This window comes from Schistocerca nitens, chromosome 1 (genome assembly GCF_023898315.1).
Source record: "Schistocerca nitens isolate TAMUIC-IGC-003100 chromosome 1, iqSchNite1.1, whole genome shotgun sequence".
NCBI lineage: Eukaryota > Metazoa > Arthropoda > Insecta > Orthoptera > Acrididae > Schistocerca > Schistocerca nitens.
In genome coordinates, this window is record NC_064614.1 from 747,787,587 (window position 1) to 747,805,069 (window position 17,483).

General features: G+C 37.5%; 1 protein-coding gene across 3 annotated transcripts in view; it reads left to right on the forward strand.

The window, feature by feature from the left end:
- The window catches only part of LOC126260517 (protein abrupt-like), a 267,219-nt gene that overhangs the window by 144,604 nt on the left and 105,132 nt on the right, over nt 1–17,483 (forward strand). For 2 of the 3 annotated variants that reach the window (XM_049957852.1, XM_049957860.1), the window contains exon 7: nt 11,115–11,245. The exons of the other annotated variant lie outside the window; for it this stretch is intronic. In XM_049957852.1, the coding sequence (XP_049813809.1) occupies nt 11,115–11,245 (131 nt within the window). The remainder of the gene's footprint in view (nt 1–11,114; nt 11,246–17,483) is intronic. 3 annotated transcript variants of the gene reach the window in all.

The following is a 17,483-nucleotide window of genomic DNA, read 5'->3' on the forward strand; positions in this document are numbered from 1 at the left end:
TGTTTGATGTTTTATTTCATTTAGAAAATACTAATTCCATGTGACTTTACTACCTTTTTATGAATTGATCCTAATTTTTACACACACACACACACACACACACACACACACGTACAATGCACACACAAGCTGAGACTGAAATTCAGAATTTGTAGATGAAAAATGTACACTTACAAGAGATGTCTTAACTTCAGAATTTCATATAGCTTTTATTAATTTTCTGATACAGCTTACTAAAAATGTGAAAAAAATCACTATTATTTCTTTTAGACACTATACGAGGGGTATTTGAAAAGTCCGTGCAAAAATAAAAACTACTTACGTGTTTGGATTAAACCTTTTTTATTTTTTGACATAGTCTCCTTTTAGACTTATACACTTTGTCCAACGCTGTTTTAATTTGTTGATCCCTTCTGAATAATAGGGATTGTCCAAGTCTGCAAAATAGCTGTTAGTTGCTGCAGTCACCTCCTTATTTGAATAAAATCTTTGTTCCGCCAGCCATTTCTTCAAATTGGGGAACAACCAGTAGTCCGAGGGAGCCACGTCTGGAGAATAGGGGGGATGTGAAATGAGTTGGAATCCTAATTCCATTAATTTTGCGACCACCACTGCTGAGGTGTGTGCTGGCGCATTGTCGTGATGGAAAAGGACTTTTTTGCGGTCCATTTGCGGGTGTTTTTCTTGCAGCTCGGTTTTCAAACAGTCCAATAATGATGAATAATATGCACCTGTAATAGTTTTACCCTATTCCAGATAGTCAATGAGGATTATCCCTTGTGAATCCCAAAAGACAGTTGCCATAACCTTTCTGGCTGAATGAATGGTCTTCTCCTATTTTGGTGCTGATTCTCCCTTGGTAACCCATTATTTAGATTGTTGTTTGGTCTCATGAGTATAGTAATGTATGCATGTTTCATCCACAGTGACGAAACGACGCTTAAAGTCCTGCGGATTCTTCCTGAACAGCTGCAAACCATCCTTGCAACACTTCACACAATTCCATTTCTGGTCAAGTGTGAGCAATCGTGAACCCATCTTGCGGATAGCTTTCTCATGTCCAAATGTTTATGCAAAATATTATGTACCCGTTCATTCGAGATGCCCACAGCACTAGCAATCTCACGCACCTTAACTATTCTGTCATCCATCACCATATCATGGATTTTATCAATGATTTCTGGAGTTGTAACCTCCACAGGGCGTCCAGAACGTTCAGCATCACTTGTGCCCATATGGCCACTCTGAAAATTTTGAAACTACCTATAAACTGTTCTAATCGAAGGTGCAGAGTCACAGTAATGTTTATCAAGCTTCTCTTTAGTCTCCTGAGGTGTTTTGCCTTTCATAAAGTAATGTTTAATCACCAGATGAAATTCTTCTTCATCCATTTTTTGACAATCACTCAACTTCCTTGATTCACACGAATGCCAAACACAAAGAAATTGACCAATATAGCTGAAACTTGGGGTACATTCTTTCCAAGGATGCTAGTAACTAAACCTGACCTCGATATGTGCCGATGGTGCCGTCTCTCGGACTTTGCGCGGACTTTTCAAACGCCCCTTGTATATGCTATAGTATTTGGCATGCCTTATGATACATTATTCAAAGAATTTTTTTACTGTGATGTGTCCTTGCTTGTTTGACTTGACGAAATGTGATGTTTTAATATAAAACATTTGTAGCTACTGTGTTACATCCCACTTCTTTGTCTGCTGTACATTAATAAATTATGAGATAGAATTCCTGGCATGTACTTACATTCAGGGGCAAAATGTGTTGTGCACTAGACTCTTGCTACTCCGGGCATTCCTTGCATGTGTGAGTGCCGGATTAGTGGAAGTGTCAGATTATTAGAATTTCTTAAATTTAGTGTAAACACCTAGGAATTATACTTTATTAAATCCGAAGATACATTCATTTTAGTAGAAAACTTAGTCCTTGAATATGTACATATACAGTAGTGTCACTATGAAAAATGTCCCAAATTTTTAGTTGTCACAATGGTGACGCAAGACTTCATTATGGTTTGTCACACAATGGCGTTACAAGCATTATATCAGTACTGCGTGTTTCTGATTGTTGCGTAATGTACTCCAGAAAGATATCTACAGCTTCAGCACCAGCAGTGCGATATATCTTCATATTCTCTCCTCCTATGTCCTCTCCTTCATCACTTTCATCATAACTTTCCTATTCACTTTTGATTATCTCTTTATCTATTAAAGTTTTTTTTAAAAAAATAGTTGCTTATCCAGCATTGTACTCAGCAGCAGTAGCTTTCTTTGAAGAACCTCAGTTCAACTTATCTCAAATATCAAGTTTTTGCTTGAGGTCTAACATCACATATTTCCTCTTAGCTGTCATACTGAACTATAAAAAAGGTAGAATTTCAAACAAGTATAGTATTGTTTAATATTGTAATTAACTAACAACATTATTGCACATGAACATTTATTATTGTATATGTCATTTTTGCTTGATCAGCTACAGACTGGATGTGGGCAGGGTTACTGAGAGGCTGAATTAGTGAGAGCGTAGTGTACTGCCGATAGACATATATAAAAGTAAAAGTGACACGCTATCGGACTAATAGTTCCTTCCACATGGAGAAGACTGGGTGAGGTTGGGGAAGGTTTAAATGGAAGGGCAAGTTACTCAGACCCCATGATGAGAGACACACGCTTCTAATGAAGACAAGGACAAACAAAGATGAAAGGGGAAGTATAAATAATGAAAAAATGACAGACAAGAATCACAAATAATACACAGACAGAAAGAAATTATGCCAGAAAGATGATTACATATATCAAAACCTACATTATTCTGTCTTCAGGAAGGATATGTGACATCTAAAACTCATTTGGAATACCTGCATAAGTGTGTTCATAGAGCAGTGAACATTGTCATGCAAGTTTGTCTGTCTCGCTCTGTTGCCTTACTATGCTTCTTTATTGCATTATAAATTAATCTGTCATCCGTCCCCAACTATATATGACTTTTATTTGTATTATTAAAATTGTATATGACAATATTAAAAGCTGCACATATATATAAAAATAATATTGTGTTTTCTATCTGTTGCATTATAAGTGGCACAATCCATATCACTTCAGGCAGCAGGGTTACCTTCATAGTCTCAGATGTTATTGAATGTAGCATATGTTAAAATTCAGGAGTAAGTAAGAAATACGTATTTTTTTGCTTTCTCCAAAAAAATTCTTGCCCTGTGACATAGGCCTCAAAAAATGACTCTGTGATCACCATTTTGAAGATGCGAATTTTGGAAAAATTTTTAAAGTGCTGTATCTCTCTAACAGTTCTAGATATTTTGTTAAAATTTTTTTCATTTGAAAGATAATTGCTTTATGATTACAATGGTATCCTCCATTTGGACATATCTGTCAAAGTTCTTTTACTGTCGCCTTTTGAATTTTTTTTTATAATCTACAGAATTTTTTTTTCTCGAAAAAACCAATCCAGAAAAATCTAGATTTTTTTCTGTTGATTAGTACCATGCAGTACTATATTCTCTGTAAAGGAGAGCTTCCACTTTTAAGTTGGACAGGTTTTATTTTATAAAATCATTTTTTTTAACTTTCAAGGGTAATGTATGTTTTCACTGAAGTCGTTTCTTACTGATTTATTTGTTACAATGTTTATTTCTACTGTCTTTGTTACAGCTATTTCTTATCACTTTCTTTGTTGCAGTTATTTCTTTTCACTTTCATTGTTGCAGGTATTTCTTACACTTCGTTGCAGTTTCTTGATAGTATCATTGTCGTGGTTGTTCATTGCAGGTTTCTGTATTTTTGTTGTTCAGTGCTAATTTGTTTACTGAAGAGGCTTCTAAGAAATCTGAGACCACCCAGTGAGTTCTGTGTTCTCATGAGGAATTTGCATGTTGACACAGTTGCTGTGTGTTTTTTGAAAAGGACTATTTGAAATGTCTTCTGACTGGGGCCACAGGAGAGTGAAGTTTGCTGACTATTTGCATATCCATGAAAGGGTGATATAGAAGACAAAGAAAGAAACAATCTTTGTTCAGGTCGGGAATAAGTGCTCCCATTTGAAGACTCTGTTTGAAAGTGAAGATCTTTCCAGAGACGACTTTTTGTGCTCTAAATGTTTTGACAGAACAACAGGAATGATAGTATCTGGACAAGGTGAAGCTTCCCATGGTGCAGATGATGCAGGTGTCAGTCCTGTTAAGAAACCGGGGTCAGTGAAGTCGGGTCATAAGCTCTATGTATCAAGAAAGCACAGAGAAATTACTAACGCTATGGATGAATACACTACAGCAAAACTGACACATGCTTCAAATTACAAATTCCATCTTCAGAAGAAAATGAACCAAAGCACTTGTGCACCTCTTGCCAGGAATTTTTCACAAAAATCATTTCAGCTGTTGAATATTGGGCATCCTACATTGAAAAAGTGCAAGATTTAACTATTATTTCAGAGACATTTTCAAAGAAAACAATTTTTAACCACGTTCCATCAGTATCAAAGTACAAGGTAGACAAATCAATAAATGTGAGGTCTGTAAAAGGAGTCTTTGGAAGACCAGATCCCTATTATGGTCATCCTGTAAAAGCAGCTCAAGTTCAAATATTGCAGTCATTTTATCTGGAAGATAAACAGGACTGTTCTCACCAGAGTGCCAACAAAAAATACACTATAACTGTAACAGTTGAAGATCAAAAAGTTGTGAAAGTGAAGAGATATGTGACTTGCAGTATTAAAAAAACTTTCGCAATTTATAAGAGCAACTATACAACTTCACATATTGGAAGATCAAAATTTTATGCACTACGACCTAAATGGGTAGTTCCACAGCCACATCTTTATGTGTGTACTGCACAAATTTTGAACTTTGTATTGTAACTTTGAAGAACTTACTAGAGCACGTGACATATGACACCTTGGTTGGGCATATGAAGTCACTATCAATCTCTGACGTAAAGCGAGAGACTTGTTTGTTTCAAGAAGGTGGTGACTGCCCTGGAAAGGGAGGGCGTTCTGTACAGACACTTGGCCTGGAAGATGTAGCAGATAACTCTGCAGAAATTACATATGTGACATGGGAGGAAAATAAACTAATTAAGAAAACTGTTACCTTTGACAGTTTCATTGATGAACTTGGTAAATGGTCCGTGAAAGCAGTAACACACCGGCATCTGAAGAAATTGCAACAACAACACGTTGCAGAAGTGGAAGGGTGTGTACAGGCTGAAGAACTATGTTTAGTGCTTCACTGTGATTTTGCTGAGAACTGGTCTGTAATTCTCCCACAAGAAGTACAAGGGTGTCATTGCAGTAATGACCAGTTTTCAGTTTTTACAGGAGTGACAAATTTTCAGACCAAGACCACAAGTGTTGCAGTTATAAATGATCACACAGGACATGACTCAGCACATGCTTTACTAGCAATGCGCAAAATTCTTCAACTGCAAACAAGGGCAGAAAAGATCTTCATTATTGCTGATGGTTCTCCTAGTCATTTTAAAAGTTGTTACCAGCTGTTTGAATTGAGTAAGTCACTTGTGCCAACTGACTGGTCACAGGAAGGGGCCTTGTGATGGTGTAGGCCTGCTAAGCACCTCACTTACAAAACAATCTTTCCAGATCAAATACAGCTGTGATTCAGAATGCTGAGATTATTATGAGAGTCGTGAAATCTTACACATCCACAGCCCTTATTCTTTTGTCCAAAGAGGAAATCGAAGAATTCTGAGAGCAGAAAAAAGAAGAATGGTCCAAACAAACTACTCCTGTGAAAGGAATTCAGAAGACATATTTTTGGACCCAAAGTGATGGGCGAATTCGTATTGTATGCACTTTAAAGAGCAAGAAAGAAAAAAATTCATTTATTCGGCCAACACCTCAGAAACAGCAGGATAATATTCAGATTCACAGCCTGAGAAGGGTAATGTTTGTGGTGTGTGTGTATGACTGTGACTGGTGGATTGCAGAGATCATAGACACCAGTTATGAGTTAAACAAAATTGTAGGGAACTTTACACTACCACTACCCCCCATGGACTAACTGCTGGATATAGGTTTCCTGCTGAAGGACAGCAACAATGCTATCAGTGCTCACTTCCTGTTCACAATGTTTTTAAGTTTGTAAGTGCTCCAGTTCCTATTGATTCAACAGGGAGACATCACTTTATATCAAAGGAAGATACTGAAACAGTGGAATACATTTTTGGTTTATTGACTGACTGATGTTAGTAAAAAACAGTGTGCACAGAAGTTGTATAAATTGAAACCTTTAAGTTTTTGGGCCTTTCACATACATTTTGGAACCATTCAAAATGCCTGAAAAGTGAGTCTCTTACTCATCTTTCAAAACTAAAATTATGTTAAATAAGGCTAAGTTTTGACTTTTTTGGGCCTTTTATGTGATAATGTGGTAACAAAACAGGTTTTATGTATGGCAAAAATTTCAGTTGTTTTTAAAACCTGTTCAGGAAAATGTGAAGAACTAGTGGACGTTATGGAAGGGAGAAAATTAATGATACTGGGGATGAGAGGAACAAAATGGAAAGAGAAAGGCATGAAGAAATTAAGGAAACAGTACACACTGTATTGGCATGGAAATAAAAAAGAGATTAAGAATGGTGTCAGTTTCATTGTGAATAAAGATCTGGGACATTCAGTACATTAGTGGGAGACTAATAAAGATGACTGTACATTTAGGGAGAGAAAAACTAACTTTAGTATTGGTGTATGCACCTCAAACTGGATAAGAACCAGTTTATTGTAGGTTTGGAAAAAGTCATTAGTAAAGAGAGAGTGATCATTATAGGAGACATAAATGCATAGATTGGGACAGATAGAACAGGATATGAGAATGTAATGGGACCCCATGGATATGGTAGAATAAATATAGAAGGGGAGCATCTCCTTGACTTCTGTATGAGAATGGGTTGGTGGGGAAAAATAGTTGGTTTGAGAAGAGACAGAGCCATAAGATAACACGATACAGTTGGGATGGATTACAAAAGACTGTAATTGATTATGTCATCACAGATGAAGAGAAGAGTAGAATGGTAACTGGTGTCAGAGAAGTCCCTAGTGAGAGACTTGACAGCGATAACCATCTATTAGTAGTGGACCTGAGAAACTTCCATGTACCAAAAGTACAGAACAAGAAGATCCCAAAAATCAAAGTATGGGAACTCCAGAAAACAGAGAAGAGTCCGAATATCAGAACCAGATAAAATCCCTGTTACCAAAAGGTGAAAGGAAATATGGAGAGGCAGAATGGACCAGACTAAGGTACACATTTGTAAAGGAAGCCACTGAAGCTTGCGAAAAGACAAGTACTATGACAAAGATAGAAGGAAACACCTTAGTGGAATGAAAGTATGAGAGCAGTAATCAGGAAAAGAAATCTCTTCAGGAAAGAGAGGGATAGGGAGAAAAATAAAATGGATAAGCAAAGATCAGAAACCTCGAACAAATGTACTGAATCAAGAAACTGGAACTTAAAAGAACAGTTGCAGAAGAAAAGACCAAGGCACTGAAGATATTCACTCAGAAATTGGAGTAGGACAGTAGAGGCAATAAGAACTGTTGTATAGGGTTACCAGAGGTAAAAGGAAACCAATGAATACGATAAAAGCACTTGAAGAAGAAATGGGAAGTCTGGTTAGGACAGAAAGTGACATGAGAGAAGTCCTGAAAAACCATTTTGACCACCTATTAAATAGATCAGTTGAAGAACCAAATATTGAACTGGAAATCCACACTTTTAATGAGGAAACTCCCATCACCTGGATAGGAACAGGGGCAGCCTTAAAATCTGTGCCTAAAGGAAAATCTTCAGGTGTAGATGAAGTGAAGGCAGACATGATAAAGGCAGCAGGTATCCAAGGCATACAATGGCTGCACCGAGTTCTCAATGCCATATGGGCAGATAACAAAATACTTGCAGATTGGAGTAAGAGTGTAATAATTCCCCCGTTTAAGAAAGGTAGCAGGCGGAAACCCACCAACTATAAAGGAATAACCCTATTGTCTTATGGGCTGAAAATACTTGAGAAGATCATAGAAAAGAAACTGAGAACTATCATAGAACCTTAGCTGGAGGAGGAACAATATGGCTTCAGAAGTAACAGATCAACAATAGATCTAATTTTTAGTACCTGCATGTTGATGGAAAAGTATTGGGAGAAAGGCAAAAACCTGGTCATTGTATTCCTGGATATAGAAAAAGCCTGTGATAGTGTTATAAGAGATAAGATCTGGGAATGCCTGATGAAAAAGAATGTGCCTGTCCCCACTACTACTCATCACTGTTACGGATACTATAATGAAGAACGTCAAGGAGAAGTCAGGTGAACTGAAGGCATTTGCCTTTGCTGATGACATCGTGATATGGGGTGAAACTGAAGTGGAAGTACAGATCAGACTTGAATGGAAATCTCAGTTCCAGAAATATAACCTCAACATCAGCAAGACCAAGACAGTGGTGATGGCAGTCAACAGAGATGGACAACCAGCAAGTGTAAAAGTAGGAGACCACCAGCTAGACTGTGTGGACAGTTTTTCTTACATTGGATGTGTAATCTCTAGTGATAATTTGGTCAGAAATGAAATCACCAACAGAGTGCAAAAAGAATCTGAATTCTACCGACAAGTAAGATCACTTTTATGGGATGACTTGATTCCAAAACCAGCCAAACTGATGATGTTCCATAGCTATTTCATATCAATATTGACCTACGGTATTGAAACACGCACCCTCACAAAAAGAGGATCACCAAGGCTTGGAAGCATCAGAGATGAAATTTCTTAGATCCACTGTCCAGAAGACCAAGATGGACAAGTTAAGGAATGAGGTGGTGAGGAAAGAAGAGGGAATAAAGACATCCCTATTAGATCGAATTGGCGCATCTAGACTTCGATGGTACAGGCATGTGATGAGAATGGAGCCAACCAGAACAGGCAAAATAAATTTGGAAAGACAGGTGGATGGGGAAAGACCTCAAGGAAGACCTCAAACCCGATGGATAAACTTGATTAAGGTCAATCTAGTGCCCAGAGGATAGACACTGGATGATGTCCTCTGTGAACAGGTGTGTTTGGACAGGACGAAGTGGAAGAAGCTCATTATAGTACCCGGGAAACTGGAACTGTTAAATGATTGTGATAAAACCTGTTCAACCTAAAAGTGGAAGCTCTCCTTTTCATGGAATATAGAGCTGTATGGTACTAATCAACAGGGAAAAAAATCAAAAATTTAAGGATTGGCATTTTTGGAAAAAAAAAATTTTCCATAAATTGTAAAAAAAAATTCAGAATGCTATAATAAAAGAACTTTGACAGATAAGTCCAAACGGAGGATTTATTTGTAATTATAAAGCAGTTATCTTTCAAGTAAAAAAAAACAACAAAATATATAGAATTCTCCAGATATAATAAAAAAATTTGTTTTGCAAAATTCGCGTCTTCAAAATGGTAAGCGCTTTTGGAGGGCTGTATCTTGGAGCAGAAATTTTTTTGGAGAAAACAAAAAATACATGTTTCTTACTTAGTCCTTCATTTTAATGTATGCGAAATTCAATAACATCCGAGTCTGTGAAGGTAAGATTTTTTTTCTAGCCTGCCTGAATTAATATGGACTATGCCAAGTCATTTTAGATGACATACATCTGTTTAAAAAGCTACATGTTTTGTGTATCTCTGTTCTGATCTTTCTTCACTTTTTGTTAATATATTTATCTTACGTTACTTCACATTGGGGCATCTGTAGCATCTGGGTGACAGTAAATTGAGAGTAAAATATAATTGCTTTCAATTCCTAATTTTTTTGCTCTCTGGAGTGTGCTGCAGTTAATTTACCCCTTCAGTAGATATTTTGGTTGTGTCTGGCCAACATAATGTGAAATTCCATGTTAGATCATTGAACTTCTAGATGGTAGCTATTTTTAGTATTGATGTTATGCCTGAGGGATTCATCCTTTGTGCAACTTTCTGTAGACTTTCTTGTAAACTATTTCCTTCAGGGGATAAATTTGCAATATTATAAGAATAAAAAAGAAGCAGTCAATAATGATTACACAGAAAATATTGTTTATTACAAATATTTGGGTTGTATCCAATTAAAATTCATGCAGACCCTTTGCACCCATTGTCAGATTTCAACCATTATTTCTCTTGCTCTTGAGCAGATTGAGCTCAGGGAAAGTGTGTTCCTGTTACGTAAAGGTTATAACAGTATAAACTTTTACCCATGTGTACTGTTTGCTTGAGAGTAAGGGAAATAAAGCAAAGAAATAAAAAAAGTGGTCCCACAGGGCCCAGAATGCCTGATGTAATACAGCAAAGCACAAACATCTTTGATCACCTGTAATTGCAAAATTTGGGCAAAATTAAGCACTAATGACCAATGGGAGTAACCTGCAACTTATACTTTTGCTTGTATAACTTGGGGGTTTGTTGCATAGGGATAGACAAATTGACTGTCACTTTTCAAATTTAATTAATGTCCTAACAGTATGTTAATACATTCTCAACATGTAGATACTGAACTGACTTTCAAGGAGGGACATCCATATCATTGATGGTGTATGTTTTTTCATTCAAATCCAAAATATGATTATATTCAGTTTGCATAACAGTACCTCCAAAGTTTTTTTCCACCCCTAAGTGATGAAGTCTTGTAGCATTTAATACCATTGAACATACTCGAAATGAATAGAAGCATTATTGGGAAGCTGTAAATTTTAAAAAGATTGTGATGATAAAATGTTAGAAACTGTACACACACTTGTTTTTAAATAATACAGGCCTTGTTGTGGTTGTTTGTAAACCATTTCAGTTTTGGCACACAGTAGTTTTTGCAGTTAATGTTACAGCACTCAAAGCAGTGATGAGTAATTTCACATTAACTTAGAAAAGTGAATCAATCTGATTATCTTTCTAGTTAGATTATAGCACCAACAATAGTCAAAAAATAAGAAATCTGTTCCTGCCCAGAGGTGATTCCACAAGTTTTATTCTTCTTTTTCATTTAACCCACCTGCTCCACTTTACCTTTACTCTTGAACCCAGGCACTGCTAGCATGCCGAGTGTTTCAGCTGGACTTGCTTGCCAGGAAACCGTGTGGGCTGGTGTCCACCAACACTGCTGCGGCATGCCATGTCTTCCTGGTCCAGGGACCACTCTGCCCGATACTTTGGAACTACTCCTAATTTTGTTGGCGATGAACAAGACTCAAAGGAGATGGTAAGTCTTATAAAAATAGTTTTTATATGTTATGCTTTCTGTCAAACAAAATTGTTGAGGCTTTCGTGGCCACTTGTTGACTAACTGCCTATTGGCTTCTGTCTCGGGTTCTTCGGCCGACGTTCATCTAATGATTTTTCTGACGTTTCGCCAGCACGAGTGGCTGGCATTGTCAAAGCTTCACCCTCCATTGCCGGTGGTGAACTGGAGCCGAGCTCGCGGGCGCAGGCTATATGTACCTGGCGCGCCAACGTCCGAGGGCTTCTCCGTGGTCATTTCCGGTGCGGTTCTCCTCTTGCTACCTGCGACGGTCGTTCGCTGCAGTACGGGAAGCCAGGATCCGTTGACCTTAAGGCTTTCCTCTTTCTTGTTCAAACTGTTCGCGTGTTTTTGTATTTCTACAGCTTCTCTGAACAAGCGCGTGTGATAGTGCTTCTCTACAGCCAGAACTTCCGTGTCGGCGAATTTTATTACATGGTCGGTCTCATTCAGTGCGTGCTCTGCCACGGCCGATTTCTCCACCTGCCCCAATCTGCAATGTCGCTTATGCTCTTTGATCCTGGTGTTAATGGATCGTCCAGTCATTCCGACATAAACTTTTCCGCATGTGCATGGTATGCGGTATATTCCCGACATTGCAAGTGGGTCTCTTTTCTCCTTCGCCGATCTCCAGTTCACCACCGGCAATGGAGGGTGAAGCTTTGACAATGCCAGCCACTCGTGCTGGCGAAACGTCAGAAAAATCATTAGATGAACGTTGGCCGAAGAACCCGAGACAGAAGCCAATAGGCTTTCTGTCAAAGTTGAGGTGAGGTGTATAACAGCTTCACTTTATAAATAATAATAATAATAATAATAATATGTCAAGTACCAGTTACTCACATGATAGATGTCATAAACTATTTACAGATGAATGGAAAGACTGGTAGAAGTTGACTTTGGGGAAGATCAGATTAGGTTCCAGAGAAATACTGAAACACGTGAGATAATACTGAACCTGAAACTTCTCTTAGAAGATAGCGCAAAGAAAGGCAGATCTGCATTTATAGCACCCGTAGATTCAGAGAAAGCTTTTGATACTTAGGAATGAAATACATTCCTTGAATTTCTGAAGGTAGCAGAGATAAAATACAGGAAGAGAGAGGTTACCTACAACTTGCACAGAGTCCCTACTGCAGTTACAAGAGATGAAGAGGATTATTTTAATACAGAAGTTGAGAAGGAAATGAGACAGCATTATAGTCTGCCCTTATGTTATTCGACCTGTACACTGAGCAGCTCAGAGAGGAGAAATAAAAACTTTGACATTTGAGGATGACATTTTAATTCTCACAAGAGACAGCAAAAGACTTGTAAGATCAATTAAAAGCAATGAATAGTGTGTTGAAAAGAGTTTTTTGGGGTGAATATCCACAAAAGTAAAATAAAGGTAATAGAAGGTATTCAGATTAAATCATTAATAGATTAAAAAAATACACTTCACTTGCCATTAATTTCTTATTTATTCCACAGCCAGTTTCGAAACCTAAAGCTGTAGCTTAAAGTGCCACCAACTATGAGCAAGAAGAGGAGCTACTAGTGTACGAGTACTATGGGGTTAACATAATGTTGTAAAAGGTAAAGCCATGCAAAGCAGTGTACTCGTACAAATGTGTAGCACTCAGAGGGTCACACTCACATTGAACAAATGCATGGGGCTGGAACAAAGACGCTAACATAGAAGGAAGGTTCTGGACAAAAACGAACGTGATAGTAGATAAATAAATAAATAAGTCACTGCACTCATGCCTAGGACCAGCAGTCACAGCGCCCGCCTCGACAGTGTGACACAAAAGTGACCATTGCAGTCAGCCAGGGAGACAGCTGACCACAGTGGTGGAAGTGAGTAATGTAGGAGCCAGTGAGGTGGGGAAACTAAGTAGACAGCCTGAAAAGTGTGGGAGACAGAGGCTGATTAGTCCATCTGCTACATAAGTGTGGCTCGCAATATCAATGCAGAATAGAACTACAAATATAAGAATAAATATAATAAGATTAGTGTTTGGCAAAAATGCCTGGAAGTCAACATGACAGAGTGAATCGGGGGAAAAAAAAAATAATAAAAGATAAAAATACAACTAAAACAGGGGAGACAGATAGTGTATGGAAATATATCAAAAAATTAAGCAATATGACAATGACAACAGGTGAAGTGTGGCAGGAGAATGATGTCAACTATTAAGATCGGTAATAATGTATAGACTAATCTTAAACAGCCAAAACAAAGTCTAAGTATAACAAGTTTAGTCAGAATTAGAATGAAATACATAAAGGAATAGCAGCACACCCATATAAACAGCATGGTGCATCTTTGCAGCACCACACATAATAAAAGTAAGCAAGGAAAAAAAAAGAGGACATACAAATTAGGACTAGAGAAAGCAAGTAAAGAAATTAAGCCTATGTCTAGTGGTTGAGCACACTTATGATTTGGACACAATGCAGTGACTGAGTCGTTAAAATGAAATAACATAAATTATTTAAATATAAGGGAGTATCACTGTCAAGACACTAAATATAATAACATATAAACATAAATTTGATAGGTGGCATCGTTCTCCTACCACACTTATTGTTCAATTTTTAGATACATTTCCATATACTATCTGTGTCCCCTGTTTTAGTTTTAATTTAATAGTTTATCTTTTTATTCTAATTCACTCAGTCACATTGACTTGTTGGCATTTTTACCGAACCTCATGTTGTTATATTTATTCTTATATTTGTAGTTCAATTTTGTATCAGTCTTATGAACCACATATATGTAAGTGGATGGACCAGTCAGCCCCTGTTTCCTACACTTTTTCTACTATGTCGGTCACAGCTGGCTCCATGACCAGCTGCATTAGTTTCTTCCGTGTTGTGCTGTTGAGACAGGTGCTTCAGTTGCTGGCCCTAAGCATGAGTGCAGTTACTCATTTATTTACTTATTTCTCTACTATCAAGTTTATTTTTGTCCAGATCCCTCCCTCTAGGTTAGTGTCTTTGCTCCAGCAACATGTGTTTGTTTGATGTTGGTGTGACCTCCCCATAACTGACTGCACTGGCCACCACACATTTATGTCTTCATAATCATGTGAGTACACCACTTTCCATGGCTTTGCCTTTCAGTTTGGTATGTTAACCCCATAGTTTGTATGCACTAATAGTTCCTCCTCTTGTTTGCAGTCCGTGGCACCTGAAGACAAAGCTTCAGGCATCAAAACCAGTCATGCAATAAATAAGATATTTCTGGCAACTAAAGCAAATTTATCCTATTAATATGTTCCTCAGTTGTGGATGTTTGCCTGATAAAATATTTTATACCAAATTAAATCAGATGATACTGAGTGATCCACATTAGGAAATGAAACACTAAAAATAGTAGAGGATATAAATTGCAGGCTTGCAGTAGTAACAAAAGTTTTCCTGGAAAAGAAAAATTATTTTAAAACTTAATTTAACTTTTAAGTGCTGTAAGCTGCCCTCTTTTTTTACGTCAGTTTGGTGGAAATTTTTTATTCTGGCTTTCTGATATGTTTAGACATGGGACATGTAGATTAGTCAGTTCTTGAAGGGCAAACTTACTCTGAAAATTTATGCATCAGTAGTTAGAGACTCAACAGTTTAGCCTGTATCCTACATGCCCTATCTGCTCCGCTCCCACTACAACAAATCAGTCTTATCCAAAAGCTATGAAAGTGATTTAGGATATAAATTAGATATCACACTTGTATGGCACACTCGATTTTATTCATTCCTTGTTTGCATATCACTTTAACACGGTTTCTAACACCACTTGGACTACACTTGCATATACTCATCATTCATGATATAAAATGAGTTAGCCATTGCAATTCTTTTTGTTACATTCACCTTTACAACATTAAACATTTCATAATCAACAAATTAATATTTTTAACACAGTTCGCACAATCATGCTCTCGTGTATATTCGTGTCTTGCTCATTTGATGGTTCTGGATATGGCTTGAGTGTGACATACTCACTGCCTCCCTCCAGCCAATCTCTAGGCTCCCACTTCTAGAACTATGGAGCATCCCCATCAGTGATGCCACTGTGCCATAGCAAAGAGGCATACTCTGATGTAGGAAAAACCCCAAGGGATAGATTCGATCAATTGAATGCTGGATTGTCCCCCTAATTGTGTTCCAAAATCGCTGCAAAAATGGCAATGGTGCCCTCACTTTCACACAGTATCATTCTTCAGTAACAGTAGGATTATCTCATAAACGCTCCACAGCCATTTATACCAAGTAATTTGCAAAATCTTTACAAAGTTTGAAATATTTGACAAAAAGGTTTGGGAAATTCATTAAATTCTTTTCAGTATGCTATATCAAGAGTGGAATTCCATATTTCTAGCTGAAAGGAGAATGACACAAAACAAATCTTAAAAGAAGTCACTTATAAGATCAAAAAACTTATGAACTGTTCAGATTTGTAGCAAAGTACTACATTTTTAGGCAAATGCTTTAATTGTAATGTAGCAGTCGGTCATATCAAACATAACAAATTCTATAAAAAGCAGGGAACGTGAGAGATACAATTTGATAGCTTGAAAACTTTTCTCTGGAACAAAACAAAACATAATACAAAACACTAAAATGATCCTAAGCTTTTAAAATCACATTTTTTCACTGGACTCTGATCAATGTAAATGACAATATAGACAAACGAAAATAGAAAATTTTGCTATAAAGGAAGCACTGCATTTACAGAAAATAGAACAGCTTTACTCATTTGTATGCAAGTTTTTGCAACCTATAGTAGACGCACAGTGGGATAACAGTTGTTATGAAAGGGAGCCACGCACAAGAACTGTGAAGCAGAACAGTGCTGTTCATAGCTGGCTGCACATCTCCTTGCTGTCATTGTCACCTGAGGAGGTTTGGGTACCTCGTTTGCCATCAATGCCCTGTCGGCTGCTGTAGTCTCCCTGCAAATGGTTCCTTCAGTCAATGCCTAAAACCTTGTTCACTGTGTAATCTGCCCCTTCCTCGCCTTGTTATCTGGCTGCGCAGCATCATTGTGCTGACAAATGCAGTGTGCAGTCACCGCCAGTTCCCAGCATGAAACAGAATTCATTGTATGCGCCATCTGCTTCTGTGGTAACACTTTACTGTTGCTTGTACCTGTCACGCAACCTAGCAAGCGTCACAAGTTCTATGCCTGCCTATCTCTTAACTCGATCATCACTATGTTTCAATATTTTTAATATGCAACACTCTAAATACTTGGCTGCATATATTTATGTTCACATTGTGCAATTGTATCAATATACATTTAACACTTCCGCTATTGTTTTTAATCATAATTAATATTTCCATTGTGCTTCATCTTTCTAAAAGAAACATTTCGTTACAACTATGTTTCACTGATAATTATAATTAACAGTCACAAATATTACACTTTAAACACTTCATTGATAACACTAATTGCTTTCACTGCTCTTCTCCTCTTCCTCTTCAGAAAGAGACAGTTTCTTGGTAAAATATTTCTTTGCATTTTCAATGTGCTCATTACCATGGATCCTATCACCCTGGCACATGTCAAGTTCGAAAGTATTAGAATGCTTCAAAGCAACAACCCTATAGGGTTCCTTATGCACATGGCGAAACACTTTTTTAACCTATCGTCCCTCTGTGATTGAACATGCCTGTGTATTAAAACAGGTCCCTAACCATGTACACTATAGGATGCACTATCTTGTTCTATTGTCTTTCTCGTGCTTCAGCTCTCCTATGAAGCATTTGTTTGGCCCTTTTAATTTTTTCTGCCCTTATTTAGCAATCAATGCAGTGCTTCCCTATTTAATGTGTTTTCATCAACCAATTGGTGGTAAAATCACAGAGACCAATGAAGCTTCTCAGCTGCTTCCTATTTCTTGGTGTCAGAAAATTTCTTATTGCTGTAAGCTTCTCTGGGTTGGATTTTATTCCTGCTGGCCTAATAATGTACCCCAGGAAAGGATTTTTGAATTCTAACATGAAAATTAAGTATGGTGCCTGCATGTTCACATCTTTCTAATATCTCCTCCAAGATCCTTAATTGTTTCCTTCGCATTTCACTGGCTGCTAACATTGATAGCATTTCAGCTGCTTTTCTATCAATATTCCTAATCCCATATATTTTGCTCCTGACTTCTTCCCATGTGAGCTCATTTGCTTCTTGTGCACTGACTGGAATTGTACTCCTGTG